The sequence below is a fragment of the Volvox carteri genome, assembly GCF_000143455.1.
Source record: "Volvox carteri f. nagariensis unplaced genomic scaffold VOLCAscaffold_63, whole genome shotgun sequence".
Taxonomy (NCBI): domain Eukaryota; kingdom Viridiplantae; phylum Chlorophyta; class Chlorophyceae; order Chlamydomonadales; family Volvocaceae; genus Volvox; species Volvox carteri.
The window spans coordinates 549,170-574,815 of record NW_003307606.1 but is presented as its reverse complement, the minus strand read 5'-3'; the positions used below and the strand labels follow the sequence as shown (position 1 = coordinate 574,815).

At 53.5% G+C, this 25,646-nt stretch overlaps 7 protein-coding genes across 7 annotated transcripts; 3 read left to right on the top strand and 4 right to left on the bottom strand.

Moving 5' to 3' along the window:
- Nucleotides 1-117: 117 nt before the first annotated feature.
- Nucleotides 118-1,630, bottom strand: VOLCADRAFT_97697 (uncharacterized protein; the record flags this gene model as incomplete). Its single annotated transcript, XM_002956604.1, has 3 exons — nucleotides 118-222; nucleotides 1,104-1,299; nucleotides 1,530-1,630. 3 exons carry the CDS (start codon nucleotides 1,628-1,630, stop codon nucleotides 118-120), a joined length of 402 nt encoding a protein of 133 aa, XP_002956650.1.
- Nucleotides 1,631-2,794: 1,164 nt separating this feature from the next.
- prpS21 (plastid/chloroplast ribosomal protein S21) lies at nucleotides 2,795-4,082 on the top strand. Its single transcript, XM_002956651.1, has one exon. It carries the CDS (start codon nucleotides 2,837-2,839, stop codon nucleotides 3,392-3,394), a length of 558 nt encoding a protein of 185 aa, XP_002956697.1. The 5' UTR covers nucleotides 2,795-2,836; the 3' UTR covers nucleotides 3,395-4,082.
- A 590-nt stretch (nucleotides 4,083-4,672) lies between these two features.
- Nucleotides 4,673-10,530, bottom strand: VOLCADRAFT_107344 (uncharacterized protein; the record flags this gene model as incomplete). The annotated part of the gene is made up of 8 exons (XM_002956603.1): nucleotides 9,918-10,530; nucleotides 7,854-8,090; nucleotides 6,925-7,107; nucleotides 6,514-6,780; nucleotides 5,744-5,904; nucleotides 5,570-5,573; nucleotides 4,792-4,914; nucleotides 4,673-4,762 (listed from the first exon to the last, which is right to left on the bottom strand). Exons 1-8 carry the CDS (start codon nucleotides 9,942-9,944, stop codon nucleotides 4,673-4,675), a joined length of 1,092 nt encoding a protein of 363 aa, XP_002956649.1. The 5' UTR covers nucleotides 9,945-10,530.
- Nucleotides 10,531-11,006: 476 nt separating this feature from the next.
- On the bottom strand, nucleotides 11,007-13,290 carry VOLCADRAFT_97694 (uncharacterized protein; the record flags this gene model as incomplete). Its single annotated transcript, XM_002956602.1, has 5 exons — nucleotides 11,007-11,098; nucleotides 11,482-11,602; nucleotides 11,885-11,983; nucleotides 12,365-12,454; nucleotides 12,934-13,290. The coding sequence occupies 5 exons, from the start codon at nucleotides 13,288-13,290 to the stop codon at nucleotides 11,007-11,009; spliced, it is 759 nt and encodes a 252-aa protein (XP_002956648.1).
- A 346-nt stretch (nucleotides 13,291-13,636) lies between these two features.
- VOLCADRAFT_107343 (uncharacterized protein) lies at nucleotides 13,637-16,738 on the top strand. The gene is made up of 9 exons (XM_002956650.1): nucleotides 13,637-13,777; nucleotides 13,864-13,908; nucleotides 13,989-14,049; nucleotides 14,139-14,548; nucleotides 15,070-15,196; nucleotides 15,424-15,528; nucleotides 15,825-15,970; nucleotides 16,101-16,434; nucleotides 16,514-16,738. Exons 4-9 carry the CDS (start codon nucleotides 14,319-14,321, stop codon nucleotides 16,622-16,624), a joined length of 1,053 nt encoding a protein of 350 aa, XP_002956696.1. The 5' UTR covers nucleotides 13,637-13,777; nucleotides 13,864-13,908; nucleotides 13,989-14,049; nucleotides 14,139-14,318; the 3' UTR covers nucleotides 16,625-16,738.
- VOLCADRAFT_121558 (uncharacterized protein) lies at nucleotides 16,736-17,958 on the top strand. The gene is made up of 3 exons (XM_002956649.1): nucleotides 16,736-16,919; nucleotides 16,988-17,110; nucleotides 17,504-17,958. Exons 1-3 carry the CDS (start codon nucleotides 16,781-16,783, stop codon nucleotides 17,737-17,739), a joined length of 498 nt encoding a protein of 165 aa, XP_002956695.1. The 5' UTR covers nucleotides 16,736-16,780; the 3' UTR covers nucleotides 17,740-17,958.
- A 3,028-nt stretch (nucleotides 17,959-20,986) lies between these two features.
- On the bottom strand, nucleotides 20,987-24,584 carry VOLCADRAFT_119489 (uncharacterized protein; the record flags this gene model as incomplete). The annotated part of the gene is made up of 6 exons (XM_002956601.1): nucleotides 20,987-21,783; nucleotides 21,998-22,091; nucleotides 22,619-22,939; nucleotides 23,279-23,371; nucleotides 23,723-24,070; nucleotides 24,387-24,584. 6 exons carry the CDS (start codon nucleotides 24,582-24,584, stop codon nucleotides 20,987-20,989), a joined length of 1,851 nt encoding a protein of 616 aa, XP_002956647.1.
- Between the last annotated feature and the right edge of the window lie 1,062 nt (nucleotides 24,585-25,646).

Here is a 25,646-nt window from a genome sequence, read left to right as displayed (position 1 = left end):
ATACCAAGGAGTGGAAGTACCACAGCGATCTGGCAACCTAACAACGGTGGCACTCGCACCAGTGATATGGTTCCAGTCGCAGCAGCAGGTCGAACACCCAGAGCTCACGACTCACATCTACGTGGTCTCCACCACCCCGAGGTCCACGCAGGTGGCGGGGTAGTACGGGTAGGGCGCAGCGTGAACAGACACACCCACCGTGTCCTGGTTCTGTAACGTGTACTGGTGGCGCAGTACGCGAGCCAGGACAGGACGGGCACCGGAAGGGTATATCGGTTTTGGTCAACGCCTGGGACAATCGGGCCGCTCAACACCGTGAGCGTTGAGTGTCATAAAGTGTGGCCAGGAAGATGAATGGTTGTGCCCGTGACATATATAGGTCTTATATGTTTTCATAAGCAACCGGGCTTTGCCGCCCAGTCATAAGGCAAACCCATCCTCGTAGCCATGGCACAGTCTCGCAGCACTGTTAGGCTGTTAGCTGGCTAGCTCCACGGCGACTCGTGTGCACCACTGCAACGCGAAGGCACTGCAGGGGCGCGAGCAAGCGCAGGACAGCCGCCTTTCCGCGGCTGCAAGGCTGTCGGGGGCCCATATCCCGTCCCAGTTCCCTTTGCGGGCGGTGCTCCGTTCCCTCCTTCCCCCCTGCGCCCCCCCCCACCTTGGCCAGTTAGACCATGTTGGCAACCTAGACGCCCACAACAGCGCATCCCGCCACCAGCAACACCAGCCAGGTCATGATGCCGACCAGCAGATGCGTACCCCCAGATTGGCCGTCTGATTGAGCTGTAGCTTGTCCTTCACCTCGCCTCAACAGCGCGACACCGCACACCGGGCTGAGGTTGGAATTCGAGGTGGATGATGGCCCTGGATTACCCTTGCACCCTTGCACAGAACCAAGGACCATCGCGCACGTTGCTTAGCCATCAAATGGCACGATGGCACCACATGCGGAGATGGAGGTACTCCCGCATGAACGCGTCCTCCCCTACAGCCCTGAGCCGAACGGAAGGAGATACGTGACCATTCTCCTCAGCAAGTACTGCAGGCCGCCAGCGCCTTGAGATCTGGCAAGGCACGCCCTCTCCACACAACCGGCTTACCCAATTGGTCCAGCTCAGCCTCCAGCAAGGCACCTCACGGACACAGCCCGAAGATGATGCGTTGTAGCTGGGGAACAGCACTGAGGTCGCGATGACGGACTGGCTGAGCACAAAGGAATTGTTGGCGTTGGCGGTGTTGGCCACGATGACCAGTGCGGCGGTGATGGACAAAATCATGGTCTGAGTGTAATGGATCCTGCGCCGGAGGACAAACAGCACGGGGAAGTGAGTACGTTGAGAATAGGCAACTGGGATCAGACAGCGGAAGGCCCGGCCTCAGCCTCGGCTGGCTGATCACTTGCGCTGGGTGGGCACGCAGTTGCGTACGCCATGCGTTTTGATTTAGGGCAAGGATTGGAGGGACCCCATGCCTCTCCGCTCGCCCGTCATGCGACTTCATTCTCCTGTGCAGCGCATCTCGCTTACCATATGCAAATGCCGATGGTAGATGAGATCATCAAGGGGGCGGGGAATATGGGGAAGTAGTGCACCACCTGCCGCTGCCTGCAGATTAGATTTTCGCCCATAGATATGTAGGAGCCACTGAGGGGTGAAGCCCGTTGGACTACCGTATGTATTGTCGAAAAGATGGGATGAAGATGAGGCAAAATGCCATGGGTAGTCAGGCCGGACAGAGCAGCGTTGCTTCGTGATGTGTCCAAGGCCCATGGCCGAATACTGGATGCCTGCGCAGGGGCGCCATTCGTACGTATCTGGGTGGAGTTCAGCACTTAGGTGCAGGGGCCGCAAACTGGTTAGGTAGGTAGTAGTGCCTCTACTCAAAAGTCTGTGCTAGCTGCAACGGTCTGCTGCCGTACGGCGCCAAGCTGTCGTACCGTGTGGGATAATGCCATAACCACATGGGGGACAGTCATGAGGGGAAGCTTTGGTGGTAGCCGTGTAGCCCTTGACACATCGCCAACCCGGATGTAAGAGAGTGGGCTGTTGGGTAGTACCGTAGTACTGGCAGAGGAGCCATAGGTTTGCAACGAAGCTGATCAACATTTCCGAAACATGTCTTTGTATGCGTTGTATGATGTGTGGATTATGGCTGTAAGCGCGGGGGATCCCTGTCGTGAGGGTTGCATCTGCCGTGCACACGCGACCGGCAGCTACGAAGCGAGGCAGCACGAGGCAGCCCTGCTAGGTAGCGCGTAAGCCTCCATAACCCTCGGGTTGCTACCATCAGTTAGAAAACACACTTCGAGGCACATCCCCTGGCTGAACAGCGTGCTGTGCCCAGCAGAAAAAATCAACACCCGGGTGTGAAAGAGAACCTTGTTATGGAGGGGGAACACGCTCACACATACATAGTATGTAAGAAGTACCTTTGAGATGCATAATTCTTTGAGATGCATGACTCCGCGGTGGGAACGGAATCCCCATTCCTCACGCAAGCACTTCCCCTTAAACGCCTGCCTGTCCAATTTTATTAGCTGACAATTTAGGGCACATAATAATGATTGCAAAGTTTGAATTTCATAAAATTGCCATCCAGCCTTCACAGATTTCAAGGAACAGTCTATAAGCTAGGATTCATGTAGCCAAGGGACACTTTTGTTCTGATAGCAGTACATTTCTAACTTGCAGTTGGAACGGAATTTGCAAAGCCCTTGTGGGGCGGAGGCCTTACTGCCGTCGTACAACTCTTTGAGGTGCTGGGCTGACTGACCATCCCATTTGTGCCTGAGTCCTCCTTCCTAGGCCGTTGCTTGATTCTCGCTTCGGCCAAAATGATGACGTCTGTGTCTCAAGCTAGGTCGCTGGCGGGCTGCCGGGCCTTCGGCAGCGTCCGGCCCCGTGTTGCAGCGCGCATTGCAAATGGAACTCTCTGCCACATGGCACGCAAGGATAGCTACATGGTTGAGGTTGAGGTTGCCGAGGATGAGCCGGAGGACGTGGCTGTGCGGCGCTACATGAAGCTCGTCATGCAAAGCCGGGTGGTTGAGAAGCTCCGCGCTCGCAAGGTCAAGGAGACAAAGATTGAGGAGTACAAGCGGCGTTTCCGTGAGCGCGTTGAGATGCGCAAGGCCGGCATTGTGGAGCCGACATACGAGGAGCTCTACAGCAGCAGTGAAATGATGGACCGCGGGCCATTTGATGACTTCTTCTCTCGCCGTGACGAAGAGGATCCAGAGGGTGCCTACGATGGACTCGGCGACGGGTTGGCTGATGATATCTTTGGTAACTTCGCTGGAGGCTACGTAGACCGCTGGACCACGCAATCCGGCGGCTACATGAGCGGCACCAGCTTCAACAACACTAGCAACTGGCAAGGAGGCTACATGTGAAGGCGCTTTAAGCTTTCTGAGGCCGCTCGGCAAGCACAAGTAGTGGTTGACGGCTTTTTTGCGGTGAACAGTTAGGGGAGCCATGGAAAACGCGTTTGACAGCTTGTCGCAATCCTAGCGCAGCTAAACTGCAGAACCAGCGCTGTTGCGTCCAGCATGCAGCTCCTGGTTTGTCCTCGCTTTGGAGGCGCCGGTTGCTTGATGGCAACTTTCCGTTGCCTAAGAAGCTGGATTGGCCGTGCCTTTCAATCTCGTGCAAAAGCGTTTTGTGATGTGATAACGAGAGCCGGTATGCGTGTGGCGTTTGCGACCCAGGACCACGTGCAATTGGCTTTGCCCCAATTTTGCTTGCATAGGGGCTTTGCTGCGAAACTTTTAATCGTCGTGGTGCTGCAGTTCAGGGGCATGCGTTAGGCTTTGGGGCTCTGGCCGGTGTGCGGGGACGGGTGTCTGGAGTCTTAGATGGAAAGAGGGGAGGCGAGGGTTTAAACAGCTTCTCATGTGTACTCTTGAAATGTTGGGTGACGCCTTCATGCCATGGAGGCTATACCACTGCTGTAGTGGTGAGATGTCGGGACGTGCACGGAACAAGACTGGTGCATTGCCACGCGTATGCGGTGTCGTCTGGTTGCCTTGTGGAGCGGGTCATGTTCCCATTTGGGTGGTGTGAATGTAAAACTCGTGAAGCAAATTACCAAGATCTAAGGAATCACAGGCTGGACAGGTATCCATAGGTTGCCGGTAGCCAGGCTTCCGTGTCAATATTACCTTCCATACAGCAAATATTTCTGAAATGGACACAGCGGTGCGCCATGTGCACAAATAGTAAAGGTTTAGAGCCCATCAGGCTAATAGCGCATCATACTTAGCAGCAGCGCCCATCACAATCCTGAACCCCCATGCTTCGCGATCTTCTGCAGCATCTTCTTCTTGGCGATCCGGAACATCAGCACCGTGCGATACCGCTCCACGTTGCCATCAAACATTGCCAGCTCCGGAGGCGGCAGGACTGGCTTCGCCGTTTCCAAGGGAAGCTCACCTTCCATTGCATGGCTGACCGTGCAGCCTTCCCCTTCTTCCGTATGTCTTGCGGTCCCGCCCTCCAAGTCCGCGTCCGCTTCATTCGGGGTAGCCACCTGTAACACATGCTCCCCTCCTCCGTCTGCGATAGGTCTTGCCTCTACAACTACCTGCCCCACCGGGACATGGACCGCCGTTGCATGATATTCAACCTCCGCTGCGTCCATCACTGTAACCTCTTCTTCCCACAATTCCCACTTAGCCAACTGCGCCAGCGCTTCCTCGTCCTCCTGCAAGCTGCTCCTGCAGCAATTGCTTCTGCTGCTTGCTGCGGCATGCTCCTCCTCTCTGCACGCAGCCACTACGAGCACCTCCACCGACGGCAGGTCAGGCTTCCCCGGTTGCGAGGGGCCCTGGGACCGACGATCCGCCAGCATCGCCAGCAAGGCGGCCACAGCCTGCAGCGTCTGCTGTGGTGCACCGGCCGCTGTGAGAACCACCTGGGGTTAGGATTCGGCATTACAAGGCAGGCATGCGGCTCTAGTTCAAAAACAATCACTCATCCCCACAAGCACTTGGGGTCGACGTCTCCCACCCTATCCACTCAGCAAGGAACCAGCACATGCACAGAAAAGCACACACGCTCTAGGCTCCCACCATACGCCATATAATGGCTTTCAGATTTAGGACACATCAAGCCTGTGCTCGCCTGGTCTAAGGATCCTGCAGGCGCGGCGAAGCCTCGGATTGCTGCTGCCACCACCTCCGTTGAGATCGCCAGTTGGCTCGTCAGAGCTGCCTCCAGAAGAGGACGCATGTCCTGCACGACATACCTGCAGCAACCGCAGTTAGTCATTGACACCTTTCAGGGGGGGTTTGAAATCCGAGCTTTCCGTGGGGAACCCAAGCTATCACCTCAACTACCGAATGCCTGCCCGACGAAGCGGGAGAGGCTGAAAAAGCGTCCTGACCAGTGGTGATAGCGAGTGTGTGGTGTGATGGTGAGAAGGTGGAAACAACCTAGTGCAGAACTAAATACTTTTAGGCGGGAAAACAGCCTATGGCTTTTGTTCTACTGGGGACCTGGAGTTCCGGTTTGGCAGCAGAGGCCCCCTGGTAGCCAAGTTGGCCTTCATACAACAATTAACAACTTACCGTCCTATAAATTAGATACCAACGAGGCATGCTTGTAGCAGCACTTCCATACAGTCGTGCCCCGTGCGTTGTATGTTGATGCGCGTAGAGGAGGTAACTAGGGTTTTCCATCTCGGTGCTTCATATACTTAAACAAGGAGACTTGGGGTGCCCACTCCTGTACATAATCCCTACCTGTCGTGCGGGTTGCCATCCAACTGTACGAAGCCGTACCGTTGCAGCAGCGCATCGTTGGACTGGTTGCCGTAGCTAATGAGCACCGGCTGACCCCGCTGTACCGCCTCCCCCGCCACAACGCGGAACTCATCCCGCCAAGGAGCGAAAATGCACTCGCTCTGCAGCGGGATGGATGGGAGGATGGGAAGGGCAAGAGGCATGCAAGGTCGCACGGAAGGGAGGGAGGGAGGGAGGTAAGACTTGGCATGTGGTTACGCTGCGCGGCCAAAGCAGCACAGTAGACGCAAGAATGTCGAGGGAGGGTAACTTGTCGCAACAGGCAGCAGTGATCCCTTTCCATGTATGACCTGTATATATATGTATGTATATATATACATGGACACATATATATTATTTTTTTTCACACATACACTACAAACCTCAAGAAAGCAGGTGCGTATTGCCGGCCCACTGTGACATGACCCTAAGCACCGAGACAATTCCATCTCCCACACGCACCCCACTCTCACGCCCTGACGTCCAGACCCCCGAACCATTCACTCCCTCGCCACCACCATCACCAGAGACATTCCCCTCCTCCTCCACCTCATCCCGGTGCTGCTTTCTCACCCCCAACACTCACGCCGCAAATGTCCCCTACTCGCCTGCGCCCGGCTATCGTGGTTGAACATGTCGATGAAGGGACAAACGGCATAAAGCACAGTGCCAGGCTCCCCAGACGCCGCCCGTCTTGCCTCTGTCGTTTGCCACAGCACAGGCACGCCTACCGCTGTTAGTACAGCGGGCAGCAGTGCGGTCACCGCGAAAGCCGGTTCAGTGGGGACGGCAGCGGTGACAGCTGCCACAACCCCTGCCACCGCCGCTCCCACTAAGACCTTGGCCGGCATCGGAGTGGGGATGTGGGGCCCGGCGAAGGTGCGGCTGCGGACGCAGGAGAGCGACCAGAAGAAATCGGTGCAAGTGAGGCCGCGCCGGTCGAGGTGCCGCCGTACCCGGTTGTACAGTTCCGCCCATTCCTCCTGCTCGTCCAAGATCTGGACCACGAAAGCACGGGGTCAGGATTGAGGTGTCTCAGATGGAGAGGCGCGACCTGTAGAGACGCATTGCGTGGAGCAGCCCAGCCCAGCAAGTATCAGCTAAGCAGCTAACCCCCGGCATCTTCCGACGCCGTACGGTACCTGCTGTTCCAAATAGGGGGACTGCAGCTGCCGTACATGCTCGGCCGGCCATAGCGCCGGCAGGTCGATGCGTTCAGGCAGCACGGGCAAGTAGTCTGCGAAGCGCGAGGCCGGACCCAGTGCTCGCTCGTGCAGAAGCTTACATGCCAGCTGGGCGAACCAAGGAAGCTGGGACCAAACGCCCTGTGAGGAACAGAGCCAGGTGGGGGAGTCCGGGTGGAATGATGCGACATCCCACTTAATGAAGTCAAGCTGAGTGGGTTTGAAGTTTGAAGATAAGCACAGTTGAGCGCAATTAATGGCAGTTAGGAACTTTAGACGTCGGCAGTTGGGAATGCGGTGCACGGCGCTGCCGCAAAGGTGCAAGCGTCCTCCAGTAAGGCTGAACGAGGATTTGGGGCTAGGCGTGGAGGGCTCAGGTAGATTCAGGGAGCACCCTGCTGGGAAATGATAATGTTGCAACCCAACAGTTGTGGGGCTGCAGCTGATGCGCCATATGTCCACACCATCTTGAAACATTTTGTGAAAGAGTTCGCGATTGAAGAAGTCCCATTCAATGCGACAAAGACGCAAACATGCTCCCGGGCGGGGGTTTAGCCGCCGTAAATGGGTTAGTGGGCTGAATTCCGGAACCACAGCAGATAGGGCTGTGGCTTAGGGACCCCAACAGTCCCCCAAGCCTGCCAGGTCAGCACAAATATAAAGTGTTCCTGGTAATATTTGCCGTGAAGACTCTGTCCAGGGATAGTCGAGTCAGTTATGGTCCCAAATGGGCTTGTACGACTTGCACGGCCCTTACGGCTATGGTCCCAAATGGGCTTGTACGACTTGCACGGCCCTTACGGCCTTGCTCAATGGGAACTAAGCTTTCCATTAGAATGAGCTCAGCCACTTGCCTTCTTTCCCTAATGTACCATAGATTTGCTTACTTGTGGTATGAAATCCGGAAACGGACAGCGTTCACCCGGGCGCACGACAAGGGAGGATTGCCATGGTACAGCGACGAGGTTGTTTCCCTCGTTGATATCGCTGGTGGCGTAAACACCTCGGATGCCGTTTCGAATATCGGGCCTGCATCCTGTGAACCTGATTTTGTTTGCAATTGCCCATTGGACCAGTCCCAGGACGCTTGCGAACTCGTTACGATTGGTGGCAGCCTCCGCAGGCTGGCCAGGAGAAGTGGGTGGCGATGTAGCTACAACTGATCGTGGAATGCAAACGGATCGTCTAGCTGTTATGAACCTTGACGTCGTTGTCGGTATGTTGATTGTTGATGTCCACATTGTCCACAATCTAGGCTGCCACAAGTTCGATGCTCATTCAGCTCGAAATATGTTTCACTAGATATAACGCTGAGCAATTTGTCTGCATTAAAGCAAAATCTGGAACTTGATGGTGATGAGAGCGTACGGCGACTACTGCCATAGAAACTATACAGCGGATAGACAACACATTCCAACGAGAGAGAGAGAGAGAGAGGTGGAGGGGCACTCAATTAATGTTCTTGCCCCCTTCATCCATTGGCTTTTCGAAAACACCGGTTGAGCAAATGGGGTGAGGCTGCCAGTTCCTGTTGCAGGGTGGTTTCCAGGCCAAGGTAGGCACCGTACACAACCTACTCTTGCTCTGGCACCTTACTGACCGGCACAGGAATGGCCCTGACGATACATTCCCGCTCTTTGTCTGTCAGGTTGATTTTGATAAAGCTTTTAATCGTGTTCCAAATCGCCTGCTTTGTCTGAGACTTAAGGAGTACGGTACACACGGCGCCATGCTGAAGACTCTTGGGGGCCTGTTACAGGAGGAGATACATCCTGACAGTGCATTCTGACTACACTGCCACCGGTTGGGGTGCCATGATCTTAAGGAGTCTCAGGTGCTTAGAGCACTTCCGGTGCTGCACCTGGATCTGGATGAAGAGGGAAAGGTCAACTTCATTTCATTGAACCCGATCAATGTTAGATCTGTCATGGAGACCTTGAAGGAGCGATTTGGTGATGACTGGCATCACTACACCCCGGGAATTTGTGTTGGACAAATTATAAACCAGGGGTTAAGATGTGCCGGCATACCCATGGGATGGGAATGCTGAAACATACGATGTACTACATCCCTGCGAAGTCAAACTTGTCACTGGTGCGGCTTCGCTTAGGGGCGTGGGCTTTGGAGGTTAGTGGTCAGCCACACCAAGAGTGCTGGTGTAGGGTCTGTGGCAATAATAATGGAGTAAAAGATGGGTTTCATGTGTTGCTAGGGGTATCCCGCCTACAACGACCTGCAGGAAGGGCTCCTAACCTGGCCTCCTAATGCTGCAAAATACCGTGTCAGGGACGTCAGCGCTGTTCTACACACTGGACCCCTGAGGTGAGCAGTAACCTGCCCCCAGGAGAAGCGCCCGGCCTCCAGGGAGCACATATGAGTGTCAGCCACCTAACCAGTGCCAGCCACGCAACACTGTGGATCTTACACTGCCAAGCAAGATAGCCTCATTGACGATAAAGCGTCAGCTAGGATACAGCTTAACATAGCCAAGACCTTTTACAACCTTGTCCTGCCTTGCAGACGACTGTGCAACCCCCGCTGCGTTATCTCTGGTGCGTGCCGAATCAGCACCGGCAACGAAATGCTGCGCTCACTGAAGTCGCCCGGCTAGGCAAGCACAGCATGGCTCCTTTTGCGAGTACAAGGTTACGAAATATTCAGGCGATTGTGCCAAAGGGTAACAGCCTAGTAACAGAGCTACTTGGAATTTCATCGCCTATCAGACGGTGTCACCACACTCAGTATGTAATCGTAAGAATTAAACACCACTCGGGCGTCTAACCTTCAGTAGTTCACACTTAGCTAGGACAGTCGAGGATGTGCTCCCACAGCAGATATCACCCCGGATGCGTGGAGGCATTAATTTGCACAACTTTGCCTCTGGGTTTTGCCTTCATTTACCATCTGGGATTTCAGGAGTAAATGAAGCGAACCCTGGCAGTATGTCTCACCCACAGCAAGGCCCCTGGAGGCCTCATGTCACCTCATTGCCGGGTGGACCGGCCGCTGCTGCAGCCGCCTGGCATATCGTCGGTAGCTTTCACATAATACACGGGCTCAAAGCCAACTTAAGGATAAAACGTGCCACAGTAGAAACACTGCAGAGATCCACGGCAACACACACTGCTGTGGTGATCTGCTGTGGTAACCACTCGTCTTAGCAAGCACCACACCTGAGCAATGTATGACTAGCTGTCCCGAAGACAGGGTGCGCCGGCATGTGGAGAGTTAGCCTGACAAAGCTCAGCGAAGGGAAACATCTTAGGCAAGGGGATTGGCCTCTACAGGTCCTGTACACGTGCATGCCAAAGTATGTATGATAGCGACGAGGGAGTATATACGGCGCCGATTAGCCAGCAAGCCACATTGAGCACGGAACATTGGGAGGCACGCCAAGTTCACGCTACTGTCACCATGCAAGTAACGACACCGAACAATCACCTATGTTATGACAAAACGGATATACTTTCCTCTATTGATGTTCTTAGTAGTTGTTTCTCTCAGAAAACGCAAACCCGCATAATCCATTTGGCCTGGACATGGGCGCACTGTGCGAGTCATGGGGACACTCCGGTTCGGGCCCTCATGTCATAACCTTTCTTTCACTGCCGGAATATGTCAATCGCGTCTCATCCCTAACAGCATCTTGGCATCCCGAAGCCGCATGGGTTATCGAGCATTGCCTTCCAGCTCACCTAGGACATAACACTATAAACTACGACAGAACAAACGCATTTATACACCGGCCACCGGCCTCCTGCTAAACTGGGCTGCCTACCTATTTACGCCATCCAATCATAAGTTTAATGAAACCACCAGCCACGACGGAATGAAACCACTAGCCACCATGCAACACAAGCGTGCTGACACCGCGTCCAGTCCACGAATAAGTCACATCCATTTAAAAGGTATCGTTTGGGGGAAAGCCGAGTGAATGCACTGTCAAGAGAACGAAGACCTGGCTATGCGAATTAATGCCGACGTCTATCTTTGAAGCCCCCACGATGCCCCTGCAAGGAAGGGGGCAGCTGGACAACCGTTTACACAACGGCCTCCGCCGCCGCCTGTGCCCGCGACTTGTCAAGGTACTCCACAGTGTGGGTGCGAAGCGCATTGAGGATGAAGGTTGCACCTACAATTGTGCAGGCAGGGCCAATAACTCATACGCATCAGCCTGGCTGACGGTTGTTTAAATGCCACTTGCAAGTGTACTTGTCGTCATGCACGAATAGCTTTGCATGTCTGCGGCTTGGCTGGGTGTTCGTGGCCCAGCTCCCTGTTATCGCCAGCTTTCCTGCGGCTTGGCTTGCACAAACTCCAGGATTAGATCACATTACCAACTCTAATGGTGTAAGCCGCACAAGCTCCGCCCTCCCATTCTCTCAAGGGCGTCCCTCGTGCTGGTAGCTGCATGTCTCATAAAGAAACAAGTCTGCAAGTATCCGCTCACAAACTGCCCACCTACATGCGCTTGTACAGGCCCAGCCGAAACGGAATATGACAAGAGCAACTTACAGATAATCCTAAGCATACGGGGTGACAGGCCCTTCCAGAAGTGCAGCAAGCCACCCTCCTTATAAATAGTGGCGAAAGTTCTACGGAGGTTGCGATACTCGGGCTTGCTGTACATGAACGCCTGCGCGGTACCCGACGAGCAAAAAGGGCGAAGTCTTTTCCGTGACCAACACAGTTTCAGCAGGAGTGCTCTCCAAGCGACAGACAAGCTGAGTGCATTCCCTTCGCGCTCGCGTGTAACGTGATCTGGACCGTACTATATAGGCTCGCAGCATCCAAAAGGCACCTTGTCTATGGCAGCAAGTCAGCTGGACAGGAGCATTTATGCAGCTTGAGCCTTACACAACAGGTCATAACCTACATTTCGACGAGCGTCCTCAAGCAAACCCACTAAGCCGCGTACCTGCATGCGCGTCTTGGACGTGTCGAATGGGTGCGAGCACGCGGCTGCGAACACGCCGCCGGTGACACCCGCAACCATCAAAGACAGCCCCGGGGAGCCCTGTTACTCAGAACGGGAGTTTGCAAGCACAGCCGGGAAGTCAGCCGAATGAAAAGCACAACATCTACGACAAAGCGCTGCGCATGTTTGACGGTTTGTATTGACTTGTTGTTCTGTAGTAGCTGTAGGTAAGCACACGGACAATATGCAAGCAACAACATCTGCAGCTCTCCACGCACTATGGGGTAGGCCACCATCAAAGCAAAGGAGAAAGGTGGCATCGCCGCGATATAGACATTCTTATCGGGCCAGCTCGTCGCCATTTGGGTCGCCTACATTTTCAGCCTCTGCAAGCCAGGAACTTCCTGAGACGCTTCCTATACGTTCACAGTATCATATCCATGCTGCCGCTGGGCGGCGCAGTGGCATAGCATGGCGCACCGGCATCCTTTCGTCCAGCGACTTCTTGATAATTGGGAACAAGCCCAGGTATCCAGCAGCATACAGCATCTCACGTCCAATCGCGGGTATCTGCCAGAGGAGAGGGCAGACATGGTGGGTTGGCAGCTTGTGCAGGTGCAAGCTTGCAGGCCTTCAGGCCCTCTGCTGCAGGCATCACCTAGCGGCCACGGCGGGTCGACTCTTCAACTACCGCCCTTATACGCTCTTAGCAAGGACATGTCTCACGGAATCACGCGTTCCGAGGTCGCCCTGGATACCCTGATCGTTCCCATGGCGGAATCTCATGCCTAAAGATGCTGCATACGCGCGTGTAGGCTATGTCATCCCATGGGTCACCTTGGCGCTGCAGCAAGGCTTAAGGAACATTGGAACATTGCTTACCAGACCCCTTCCGATTGACGCTGCCCCGTAAGTCTTCAGGAAATGGGAAGTTTCAGCCGGCAGAGAACGCCCGCTTTTCTGTTGACAGCCAGCTGGGTCAGGTCTTAGAGCGTTGCGCACGTATAAATAATGTTCATTACTGCGTTGACCTTTCCCCGCGAACGAACCTGCTGCTGGATGATGATGAGCTCTGATGGCGACGCAATGAATGCCGAAACCGCTCCGGCTACAGCGGCACTGCCGAATCGCTCCACCCCAGTTAAGTCATTTTCAGACTTCTTAAGCACCAGGGTTTGCATGAGCCTGTTTGTCCCAAACTGAGAGGCTGTGATTGGGGCCATGCTGACGACGTTCATGAGCAGGCCGCGGTACAGGTGAGCTGGATTCTTAGGTATGGGTCTCCCCTCTTGTAGAGCATTTTTAATGCCCACCAAAGGCTGCATGATACATACTTCTACAGTGCCACCTAGAGCTCCTATTGCTGTGTGCTCCAACGGTGTCACTGTGCTGTGCGTAGATGACATTTTACCAGGCCGATAGTTACAGCTTGCAAAAGAATGTAGGATGTCAGCAAATCATGGACCGTAAGATCTACGCTATGATGTTGTCGGGCCCTGGATATCTACCTTTGCTGCGCCGCCTAGACAACTTAATTTTAAATTGTACTGCTAGGGCTAAGGTCACGTCGACGAAAACAAAATCAGGTAAACAAAGCGGCTTGCACAATTCTTTCACAAACACACCCGCCACGTTTCACAACTACTTTTGATAGCGGTACGTTTATTAACTTCCCGTTTCGGAGCACAAAGGCAACTCATGGACTGCGATTAAACTAGTTAATTAATCATGTTGTCTTCGTTTGTAATCTGACATTGGCACTTTGCGTCAATTGCACTGCATGATTAGGATTGAGTTAAGGTAGCTGAAATTTCCTCTGGATGTCTCAGCATCAGGGGCGTCCCTCTCAATTCCAATACTATACTCCTACCGTCGCCGCTCCGCCTGGCAAGGGTAGGCAACCACACGTCTGCGCGCCCGCGCTACTAAGTGAATTAAATCCTCTCTTGCCAAACCCTTCGGTACTTTTATTTCTGAAGCTCTATATGACGCTCGCCATCAGCAACCCGCGGCGCAGCTGAAAGGTAAAAAATCGTGCTTTCTCGACACCGGCTTATAACTGCGCCTACTTAGATGCGTAATCCAGCAAGTCTTACTGTTGCAGAGCTCACAGCATCAAACGTTGCCAAGCTTCGTGAGTTGCGGGCTGAGCTAAAGAAGGACGAGTAAGTCACCTGCGCCTCACGGCGACTCCCCTCATATCGATACGGAGACGTGCTGATGCAATTTATTTGTCCTGCCCATGTTTTCGCAGCTGGTACTACGAAGCACCTAGGCACACCCTACGCTGATTACTGCTCAGAGAACGTGTTTGTCGGCCGCCCGACACGAGGAACCCTCGGCTCGTACGGCATATTGTTTAGCTTTCATCTTAGTGTTTTGCGCCTGCGGCGGCACGTGCCGCACAACAACCGCGGCCCTAAGCCTGGGGAGGATGGCTTCTCAGGTGCCGTATTCGCAGCGCCCTGAGTGGTCTGATGTGACACCAATGCGACTTCCGGAGCCTGAACGCGTCGTAGCAATACAGTATCTACCGGAGCACGCGGAGGCGCTTGGCTACTTCAGAGCCGTGCTCCAAAGTGGAGAGCTGAGTGAGCGCGTCCTAGCTCTGACGGCTGATATGATTCGCTTCAACCAGGCTGACTACACCGCGTGGCGGGTCAGGTGAGGAAAGCCAAAGGCAGACTGCACGCGGAAATCCCACAAAGCCTGACGCAACTAGCGGGATGCAATAGGGGTAGATGCGAAATGCGGACAGCGGGAGTGGTTTCCACCGGGGATGCGGACAGTCGATGACCGAGAGGTACCCGAAAAATTGATCCTTACTGCATCCCTCTCGCGCAACGTGATGAGGCACCAATGGCCGCGTCGCCATGTGCAACCTTAGGTGGAACTTGCCGAGTGACGACCCGTAGGTTCTTATCGGGATCAGCGTGTGCGACGAGATCAGCGTGTAGGGCAGTGCTTAGGGTTAATGATCCTGTAGTGTGAACCTCATGAGGGTTCAGGACTGTACACGGTAATGAACCAAGTGATTACCTTGTCCCTGCTATCAGTGTATGCAAGGTGGCAGTCGAGTCGATTGCAACATGCAGCTTTAAGCAGCTCGATTTGCATCAGGGTTTTCTCGGCTGCGAGCCTCCATTGCATACGGAGCTCGCTGCAACGACCTCCTCTGCACGCAGGTGGCTGTGCGTTCAAAAGTTGGGCACAAAGGCATTGGAGGCGGATCTGGACTTCACTCATTCTGTTATGCTAGAGAACGCAAAGAACTACCAATTGTGGAACCACAGAAGGCTGTGTGCGCTGCAGGTGTGTGCTGCTATGTGGGGACACAATGAATGCCGCGTCCTCGGCTTGCGGTCATGCTTTTGGCAGTTAGCATAACGTGACCACGAAGCAATACGTCAAGCCGTCTTTGCCGGTTTTGCACAAGCGATGGTTCCTCTGTTACACTAAAAGATTACCTTGGCATGCCCCTGTCTTGCGCCGAGACGAACAGAGCAGGGGCTCATCCTTACACATGCCTTGCGTTGCAGCTCGGGCCGAATGTGGCAGATTGTGAAAATGAATTCACGCGTGAAGCAATTAACTTCGACGAAAAGAACTACCACGCGTGGGCTCACCGGCAGGCCATTGTGAAGGTGCGCATCTGTGCATCAACCACATCATGTATGGAAATGTATGGAAATGAACGCAAGCACCGCATGAGCGCATTGTGCACGACAAGGACTGTGGCATGTCCCTGCTGACCGGACGGGTTTTGCCGCATCAACAATTGTAGGGTCCAATTGAGGGTCCCACCAAGGCATACGTGCCGAGTAGGACATGTATAGAAAATGAAATAGGTTACTGCATACTCTGTAGCTCCATCCCGACGCGTTTGCCGCTTTTGTGTTGACATGTCTGGGGTTGGTGGCTGTGCACCCCTGCTGGATAGATGACGGGGCGGTGGCAAGCGGAACTGGAGTTTGCATCGGAGCTAATTCAGCGTGACGTGCGGAATAACACTGCCTGGAACCAGCGCATGTTCGTGCTGAAGCACATGCCGCGCTCGGAGGACGATAGCACCATGTGGTTGCGCAGGTGGGACTCGCTAGGGCCCTCACGCTGCCTTCCTGTTGGATTGAACTTCCCATTTTCCTTCGTAGTGCTCAAGGTACTTGTGTGACCCTCACAATTCCTCACTCGCCTTTCTACCAATTAAATCTGGCAGCGAGCTTTCATATGTGGCGGACGCTATCCAGCGTGCACCGCGCAATGAGGCTCCATGGCGCTACCTAACGGGCCTCTTCGTCACGCTGGAGCCATGGGCTTCCCAGCCACGTGCCCTCTCCTGTCATCCTGAAGTGTACACGATTTGCACTGAGGCGCTCCTGGACTGCCCCTCCTGCGCACCGGCATATGACGTACTGGCGCAGTATTACGAGGGCGTCGCCGCGCTGGGCACAGCGCGCGGCACGGCGCAAGCTGACGCACAGGCACCCGATGCTCGGGACGACCTCTCGGCGACAGTGGGCGGTGTGTTGCAGGCGTACGAGGTAGCACAGGTACGCACGCTTTCCCTCGCGCAGCGGTAACCACTTTTTTCTTTTTTAACTGTGCTTGACATGTTTGTCCGTTACGCAGGCAGCATTGGATGAAGCGGCTGTCGCAGATCCTATGCGCATCCTGTATTGGTACCACCGGCAGCGCGGCGTGGCGCACTTGATGGCTGTTACTACAGGGATGCCAACGTGAATTGTTACAAGGAAGTAGGAATGCGGCCTTGAGGCCTAGGAACTTGCTCCGAAGCACGGCATCCTCCGACAAATGAACTTGCAGACTTGTAAACTGTAATATTCACCTGATAAATAGGTCAGTGTAAACATTTACTTTTTGATTGATCAATTGAAAATGTTGACGTTGAAGTCATGCAAGCCTTGCAAGCGTTCGGCAGCCTTCTGCTCGAACCAGCGGTCGGTCCTGTGTCGCGCATCTTCTGGAGCTGCGAATAAGCTTACGTCGGCTGCAGCGGCGGTAGTTCTTTCCAGTGGTGGGTGAAGTGAAGTAACATGGGCTAGGAAACGGGGCATGAAACACAGTGATAATCTGTATCCACAGGACTAGCGGTCTTCCCAGCCCTGGCTTCTGGCGTGTCCTTTCCAAACATCCAGTCCGGCGCAACAGTGTCTTCACCATTGCACCTGGAGTTCGCGGTTGACGGCTTGACGGTCAAGCCTGCCGGTAAGAGCTGCAAGCCTGAAGTACGCACTGAGAAACGGAAATTGAAGATTCAAGTGCTGGGCCTGGTGCTTGGGGGCTGTCAGCACCCTTGATGGGAGAGGGTGCGCATTGGAAACATCCTTCTCTGCTAGGGCGTGTTGTAATTATTGAATTGCTCAAGCGAGGTATGAACGCATCCATGCTCTTATGCAACGTGGTCTGCTTGTAATGGACGTAACCTTGAGCGGTACATGTGGGTGCGGACGAGTAGCGACGGGCGAGCTCGCGCTGCCGCTCGCGGCTCTCCGCTATGCTGCACCATAGCTTCTTTGGCCTGATGTCTGCGCAGACGTTTTGCAGGAAAGTCTTGCAATCTATTCGGCTGATGCAATGTGACTTTTTCCATTTGTGCAGCGGAGGGCATCGTGGCCGGAACGGGGCACCACCACGTCATCATCGACGCTCCTGCGCCAGCAGCGGGCACTGCAATTCCATTCGACGATGCACACAAGCACTTCGGAAAGGGCCAGACGTCTGTCGATCTTGAACTACCGCCTGGGAAACACACATTGACGCTGCAGTTTGCGAATGCAGCTCATGAGTCCTATGGACCGGAATTCGCCAGCACCATCAGCGTAATCGTGGAATAGACGACACGGTCTGAGGCGGACATTACAGTGTGCGGGCCTTAGGATTTTGTGTCTCTGTCGTGGCTTGGCGAAGCGTAGGCATCGGTCTAGGTTTAGGTCTAGGTAGGCGAGATAGCCTGGAGCACCCTAAAGGAGGGTGAGACGAGGCTTGAGGCCTGTTTCCGTGACTTGCGAGTTTACGGATGACCTGAACCAGTCGTGTAAATGACTCTGCAAGCTTTCTGTCGGGCCCCCAACTCCCTTATTGTCCTACTATTCGTACGACCAATTGCTCCAGCGGTCACCCCTGAACTCCTTCCAAGTAACATGCTTCGCCAAGGAAGGAAACCGTAAACATAGAAGCACACTACCGATACACTGCGCCATGATAGCAGCACAAGATTTCTTTTACGAGTGGCAATAGCTCTTTGTAGTTCTCAGCATGGGTGTAATCCTGTATATTGCTTGCCTGTTATACGCTAATCCGGTATAGAGTTTCCGTACGTCTTGCCTTCATTGCTTACAACTCCTTTTCAGAATTATGTGATATGGAAAACACTCCTTGCCTCCGTTAGCAACTGTCCTTCCTTACAATCCGTCGTACAATTTTTTTTGAAGTCGTTTTATTTAATGTTTCCGCCTGCAACCTTTTCAAAGGCACCTTTGCGTGTGGGTGCTGACGGTGGCCCCACACAAAGCCTTCGGCACCGTATGCCTTCTAGAACACTGTACTAGTCTCCATCTGCGTTTTCGGCTGTCTGCAAAGATGGGCGGTGGTAATGGGCAGAAATCAGCCATGCGGAGGGCAAAGAAATTGGAGGAGTTGCAGCAGTCAAACAAGGGTGCGGACCGCCTTTGGGGTCGCCGGGCTTGGCAGCGGCGACCGTCGTCTTCACATGAACTGTCCGGAAGAAAAGTCGCTGATCATAATGCTTAACATCATATCGCTTTAAGGATTTTTAGACATGTGATGCGTATGACTCCAGTGGCGCCTTGGATTGCAGGCAGCCAGCTCAAGACGAACGCTGCGTCCATGACAATTAAGGTGATTGCAAAATTACTGCAATTAAGAAATAACTCCCTACTTTTACACTTCTGATAAGACGTTCCTGAATCTGTCATCCTCTCCTATGCATCGTGACGCGCAGTGCAACATTTGCATGACATCTTTTGTCTGTACTACTTCAGGTGGGCTTGGATTACTTTGTTGGGTTACCTGTGCTGTGGGTCGCTAGCGGTTGGGGTGTTAACCCTACCTCCCGCCTCTGTACCGCGCACAAAACCGTGTTGTGCCCATGATTGAATGTACAGAAAAGCTTTTGAGGGAGCACTGGGAGAATAAGCACCCAAAGCAGCCCCTTGAGGTACGTGCAAGGGTTTCGCGAAAAGGGAGTTGACACGTTTGCTTAAACTGGTGATTCCTACTGCCAGGCGGCCTTCCCTCAATTTAAAAGCTAAGGCCTCCAATGGCACGGAAGGAACGATGGGCGCCAAGATGGTGAGTTGTTATGGTTTTGCGTGGTATTTTTGTTGTGAGGACGTTCCGTTCGTGATTTGGCCTAGGCGTAACACAGTAACGGTCTTACAATGGGTTCGGGCCTGCTGGTAAGGTGTCAGGGCAGATTTTCTGTCTTAGCATCAGGGTTTTAGTTTGTGCCCAGCCGAGCTAGCGGACCAAGTCTGGTGCCACTGGTGAAATTATTTAGGCGGCTTCAATGCCTGTTCGCAGTTAAAGAGTACCAAGGTTGCAGCTCAAGGCCCGCAGCTCAGGGCCCCCAGGGAGCGCAAGTTGTGCAGAGCGCTGCAAAGCGTTTGGAATGGTGAGCTGGCGTGTGGAAGGATGCTACTTTGGAGGCACTAAATGTCCGGCCTGGCTTGGCCTGGCGTATGTTTCATGCTGCCTGTAACAGTATTGCGTGGGTTGTGGACACGTCCGTACTGCCTGGAAACAGGAATCATTGCCCGCATAAATCATGCACCAGTCGGCACGACAGGATCTCTTGCAATTTGGCACCAACGGGTTGTAATGAATGTCCATTCTTGTGGTTGCAATCCTGGTTGTAAAGTCTATTCTAGTGGACTTAGAACCTTAAGTGCTAGGCCCATGCTGCGTGCCAAGACAATGGTAGACACGGACGACCGGCACGGAGGCAGGATATCCGGCTATATCCGGCCCAGCGCCCTAGAGATAATGAACCGTAGATCAGCTAGGAAGAAAGCGCATGGGATGAATACGCTTCCTCACTGTAGTAGCTGGACGCTGAACAAGGCCTCTGGAGATGCTGGTCGAGCGCTTCGCGCGTATTTGTAGTTGATATGTGTGCCGTACTATGTACCAGCTAATACACCAACAGACGTAATGGGGTCCTCGGCAAGTCACCGCCGCCAAGTGAGAATCCGCTGTGTTCCGAGGAAATTCGATTGAACATGGAGAATGCTAAAGCCAACAGTAAGTAAATGGCGAGAACGCTAGCTGATAAGGAAGGAGTGGAAGAAAACTTTCATTCTGGCGTTGGGCTGTCGCAGTCAGTGATAAGTGATGCCAACATGCTTCGCTAATCCCCAAAGCTACCACCCTAAATCTCCTTAAATGGCCCGTCTTAAGGTATGGAACATATCGATTTTTGGTAAACACAATCGCCGTATAGCGACACATTACATGGCGTTCTGCACCTCTGTGTAGCACGAAGCACTGCATCCTAAAATATGTGGACACTTGACCATCCAGATGTGCTATCCCTTGCTATCCAGGCTCACAGCAATATGATCTCCTGTAGTATACTCCCAATCTGCGCTAAAGGATCCTACAGAAAACCAACGATTTCCGAGGTATAAGTTCGTGATTGCCACGCGGCCGTGGCTTTCAAGGCACGTAGAGGGGGAACCAATCACTGGCCTTTGCATCCCCGTGCGCCAAAAACGGGTTAAATGCACATCCCTCCAATAAAGCAACGTCTGGATGTCCTCCAGTGCAGCAAACAGATAATAGCCAAATAGGCACTAACGCACGCAACAACATTAGGTGCCCAGTTAGCCATGGCACGGATTAGTTCATATCCGGGACCACTATAGCAGTAGCTTAGCTAAGCTACCGCATAAACAAAATTTTCCGTGATCAATTCGAGCACGCATCAACCAGGCCCACAGGCAATGAGATCAACAATTCAGTAGCACACTAACGGCACTCTAATCAGTACGCCGCCGATTCTCTGTCGTGAACTATTTCCTACTGCGCAAGATGCCCTCCATATTGTCCTCATCTATGCAGCTACGAGGACACGCCGCAATTGCAAGGCATGCAACTCGTCATTTTACTATCTGGTTCGCCTATGGTCCCTGCACACGCCCCTGTAGCCTCGCCGTTAATGCATGTGTCCGTCGCACTACATACCATCGCGCTGTCCGGTACCGCACTTCCCGGCGCGTTGATGTCCCTGCTATCACAGTCCCACGAGGCAAACCTGGATAGCCCTAGCTCTTGGCTGCTCGAGTAAGGGGAAGGGGAAACGCGAACGGAGGCGTCCTCAGCGCATCTGCTGGTGGCCCCACTTTCAGTGAGGCAGACTTCCCTGGCGGTATCACTGACGTCTGGCACTCCACAGCTGTCCCCGTCAGTGGCGGTGAAGCCACTTGCTTGTGCACCATCTAAAGATGTAGTGCTGCCATCTTGTCTCCGCACTGCCTGCTCTCGGGGCTGCTGCGGCTGAGGATGCCGCGTCGGTGCAGCGCCGCTGCATGACTCGTCCCACGTGGAGGGGCCATGCGCCGGGCAGCAAGAGGGGGTCGTCCTGCTCGCCTTATTTTCACGCTGACCAACCTGGACGGACGGCACGAAGTCCTGCACATAGCGTGCAGAAGGCACTTGGCGTGGCGTCCGTGCGTCACATTGAGAGCAGGATGCAACCTTCTGGTGCTGGTTGAGATGCTGCATCTCCTGGCGCTGCGAGCTAAGCGTGCTTAGCACGGGTTTGAAGCTTAAATGAAGATCGCTGTGAAGGCGCCAGCGCTCTATCGCGCTGCGCAAGTTATGATTCGGGCTGATGTTGAGCCGCCGCAGATGTAAGCCTGCACGCACAAGGCCAAGACCGTTGTGCGGTAAAAGACAGGTTCCATCCATTACCAATACGCGTGTTAGTGCGCAACCATACGATGGAAAAGATAATTCCATAAGGACGATTTCCTTTTCGGTGGCATGACCAATGTACATGCTGAATGTTGCTGTGGCCATGCAAGGACGTCCACAGCGGATGGGCGGCACAGAAGGCATAACTCAACACACCTGTCCGTGGGCAGAAGCGGTGACCGGTTGACCACCATTCCTCTAGAGCTTTGCGTTCGTAGCTGTGCCCAGTCTCATGCAGCAGTACGGGATCCTGGGGAGAAGCATACAGCACGCGTCCAGTCTGAGTTTGTCGCCGCATGCTTTGGCACAACGACCCTGTTGCACTTCGAGATCCCACTAACCCGTGCGTCACAACGAAGCATAGCGTAGTGCAGACTGTAAGAAATCACGCGCTGTGGTTGAGATGAACCCGCAATCTCCTCCAAGATGAACCCGCAAGGAAAACCAGGACCACCAGCACACGTGCCAGTTCCAATCTCGTACGAGAATGGCAACGAAGGTAATCCACAAGGACTCCTAACTACCGCTTATGCGGCACACACGGAGATGCATCTTTCCCCCAATCATGTAATATCGTGGGCATATGCTGCCCGGCTAATGCTGCCTGTGCCATCAGCTCGCGACAAGGCAGGATATAGCAAATCATCGCAGAACGGTTTTCAGTAAATAAGATCAGATATTCATGTGGTGCACTAAGGCACAACGCTTGCATGCTGGCTCGTAATTAGAACCCCAGCCATGGTTCCCTCCCATCGCACCAGGCTGCAAACCCCCTACCTGCATGAGCTGGTGTGTCAGCGGGCACAAGAAGTCCAGGGGTGCCTCGCTGTCCGTGTTCACTTGACTGGCCCGCACCACGTCCATCAGCATCCTAAGATAGTGCTGCTCGGCTGCGTTGTGCCGCGCCTTATCAAGCTCCGGCTGGGAGTGGCCATGTTGCTGTGCCGCCTGGCCAAAGCATTTCGTCGTTTCATATTCCACGAAGCCAAAGGATTGGTCGCATGAAGAGCGGCTACAGGGAAGCTGAGCAGCCCGCAGCATCTGCTGCTGTAGCACCTCGACCTCCGTTTGCAACTCATTGATGATTGCGCAGAAGGCCTACACGCAATCACTCACAAAGTGGGGTTAAACGGTCTATACACGCGTGTATGAGGCGAGTATCTGCAGGGATATTCCAACGATTCACAACCAAGACTGTGGCCATGAGGTTACAACGATTATATTGCGGAACGACAGCTGTGACCATATGTTGGGAAATAGTATCCCACTTGTCCCAGTTTGGTCAGTTGGGCTTTATATGGCACCTTGCAAAGGTACATGCGTACCTCCGCCCTATACACATACATGCGGCGAACCCACATTGCTAGCAACTGTGTACGATGCCGGACCGGAAAACCTGTCACAAGAGATTTATGCAGTTTATGGCGTCGTCCTTACCTCCTTGCTAAGGAGGCTGTCCTGGCGTGTATGCTTCATCATCTCGCTATACGACGTCAACATGATGCGAAAGTGTACGTTTAAGCCATCGCACTGCGCGAAGAGAAGGAGGGAGAGGTCAACTAAACAACGAGGCGAGCTCGTTTCAATCATTAGCAGGTTACAGATGGCAGAGGCGGCCACCGAATATCACATGCTTTTGCATGGCTCCAAACGCTCGTTTCTTAATGTTACAGATGAAGTGGCATAAATTCACGAAAAAATCACTTGCAGACCAAACTGCTGGCGTCTCAAGGGCCGATTAGGGCACGCGATAGGTGCATGATGCAGGCAGTTGTCGCAGGATTTTGATTTCCTGTTCCCAGCTGCCACGGTCACATACTCTAAGCTTACTCCATTTCCTTTTCCCAATCACATCAAGTTGCCCCGTATCGCCATGCTTACCGCCTTGCGGAAACGCTCCAAGTTAGCGATGTGCCCTGCGGGTAGCTTGAAGGCTGCGCGCTGTAGGAGCTCTCGGACAACGCACAGCTCGGCCAAGGTTTCGGCAGGAACCGCAACGGCAACTGCCAACGCTGCAGGTCCACTGCTGCTAACACTGACAGGTGGGCTAGCAGTGCACTGTGGCCGGCATGCTTCAACTTGTAGGTGGCCCAGTGCGGCATGAAGATATGTTGTTGCAGCCGTGAAGCGCCCAAGGACTCGGTCCGCTTGCAAATACTGAACCAGCGGACCCTTCTCGCCAGTTTCTAATAAAACATGCAGAAGTGACGAGAAAACCCCCTCGATCTCCTGCCAGCGAGGTTACGGGAAACTTTGACATTAACCAACTGAAATGGGGTGTCCCAAGATCAATACTCCATCGGAAAAGCTGGCAACTGAGTTCCTTTTAACGACAGATGAGAAACCCACGGTCCTTTTTCATGCGCATTCGTGGAAACAAAGATGCACGCTTATTGCCTCATTCATCATAATGATGACCTCAAGGTATGATTATCATCCTAATTAGGCCTGTGTCTGGACATTAATTCCTTGGTAATCTGGCATAAGCGGCTAGCTGCAACATCTCCGTGCGATGGCTGACACGCGTAACATGGCAGGCCCTCACCCGAAGGCTGCCCCAAACTCGAACTCCCCGAAGATATGGCTTTATGTCGGTGATAACAGCTTCTACTCTTCTAAGGTACCGATGCAATTTTCGGGCCTCATCTAAAAGTCCGCAATGGTCGTCGAGCTCCCAAGCTGCCTCACCAATGGTCTTAACAAGGTTACTCAACGAGATGCAAATATCTATAACGCTGGCCATCCGTCAGCTGCACTTTTCCACAATTATCGCGAGCCTATTGGGCTGTAGCGCATGCAAGTGCTTCTAATTGAGCACGTCACGAGGTAATTTGCTTGGACAATATACTCAAGTCCTAGCAACATTACTTACTACTGTTAAGTGTGTAATGCCTGGCGTACGAAGGGTCGGGCGCGTCGTTGGGCGAAATATGATAAGAATGAAGAGCAAATTATACGAAACTGCAAAGCTCCCTAGCCCATCATTATACGAATTTTCTCAGCGTGGTACTTGGTCGATGTTACAGGCAGGGCTATCCTCGTCATCATTACAGCTATCCTCAACAGTTCTGTTGCCAACCTTGCATGTGTCTCTCACCAGCTCTGCTTGGCTTGGATCTGATCTTAGGAAGACCAGGGAAGGGGCTATTAGGCCGGGCCCTGGCCGGGCTCGTCGCAGGTCAGCTTGATTTTTCGAACCCTAGGCGATATCGAAGGGTTTGACGTGCCCAGGTTCTGAACCCCGAAGTATTGTAACAGGAGTGCCGTAAAATTGTAAACTTTGACACCACCTTGCCGTAGCCTGTACACGCAATACTTGCAGCGGCTACCCAGTGCTAACCTTGAAAAAGTAGGGTGACCGGACACTTCGCCATAGAGGCACTACGGTATCGTCCAAGTACGGTATCCTTTCATGCCGAGCAAGGTCTGGAAGAACCGGCGCATGGGCCAATGGCGATAACGCCACGAAAGACACACATGTGCATGTACAAAAGAGACTACTCCCTCGCATTGCAAACCAATCCTTTCATCAACAAATGTTTGTTTGGTGCGCTCACCTACCCGTGGCTATGGGTGGCTCAGGGGACATCAATGGCTGGTGACGGCGAGCATATTGCGTTTACTTGTATGCACGCGCGGATGAAGCCATGAACTACACCACACTGCACTCGGCCTGCGGTGATACCTACAAGTGCCGCACTGCGTCGTGCTGGAAGAGGCTGGGAGCTAGCGTGTTCGGCCAGTTTCGGTCCCAATTGAAACACCTGTGTGAGGTTTCAGTGGCAGTGATGGGCACGGACCAAAC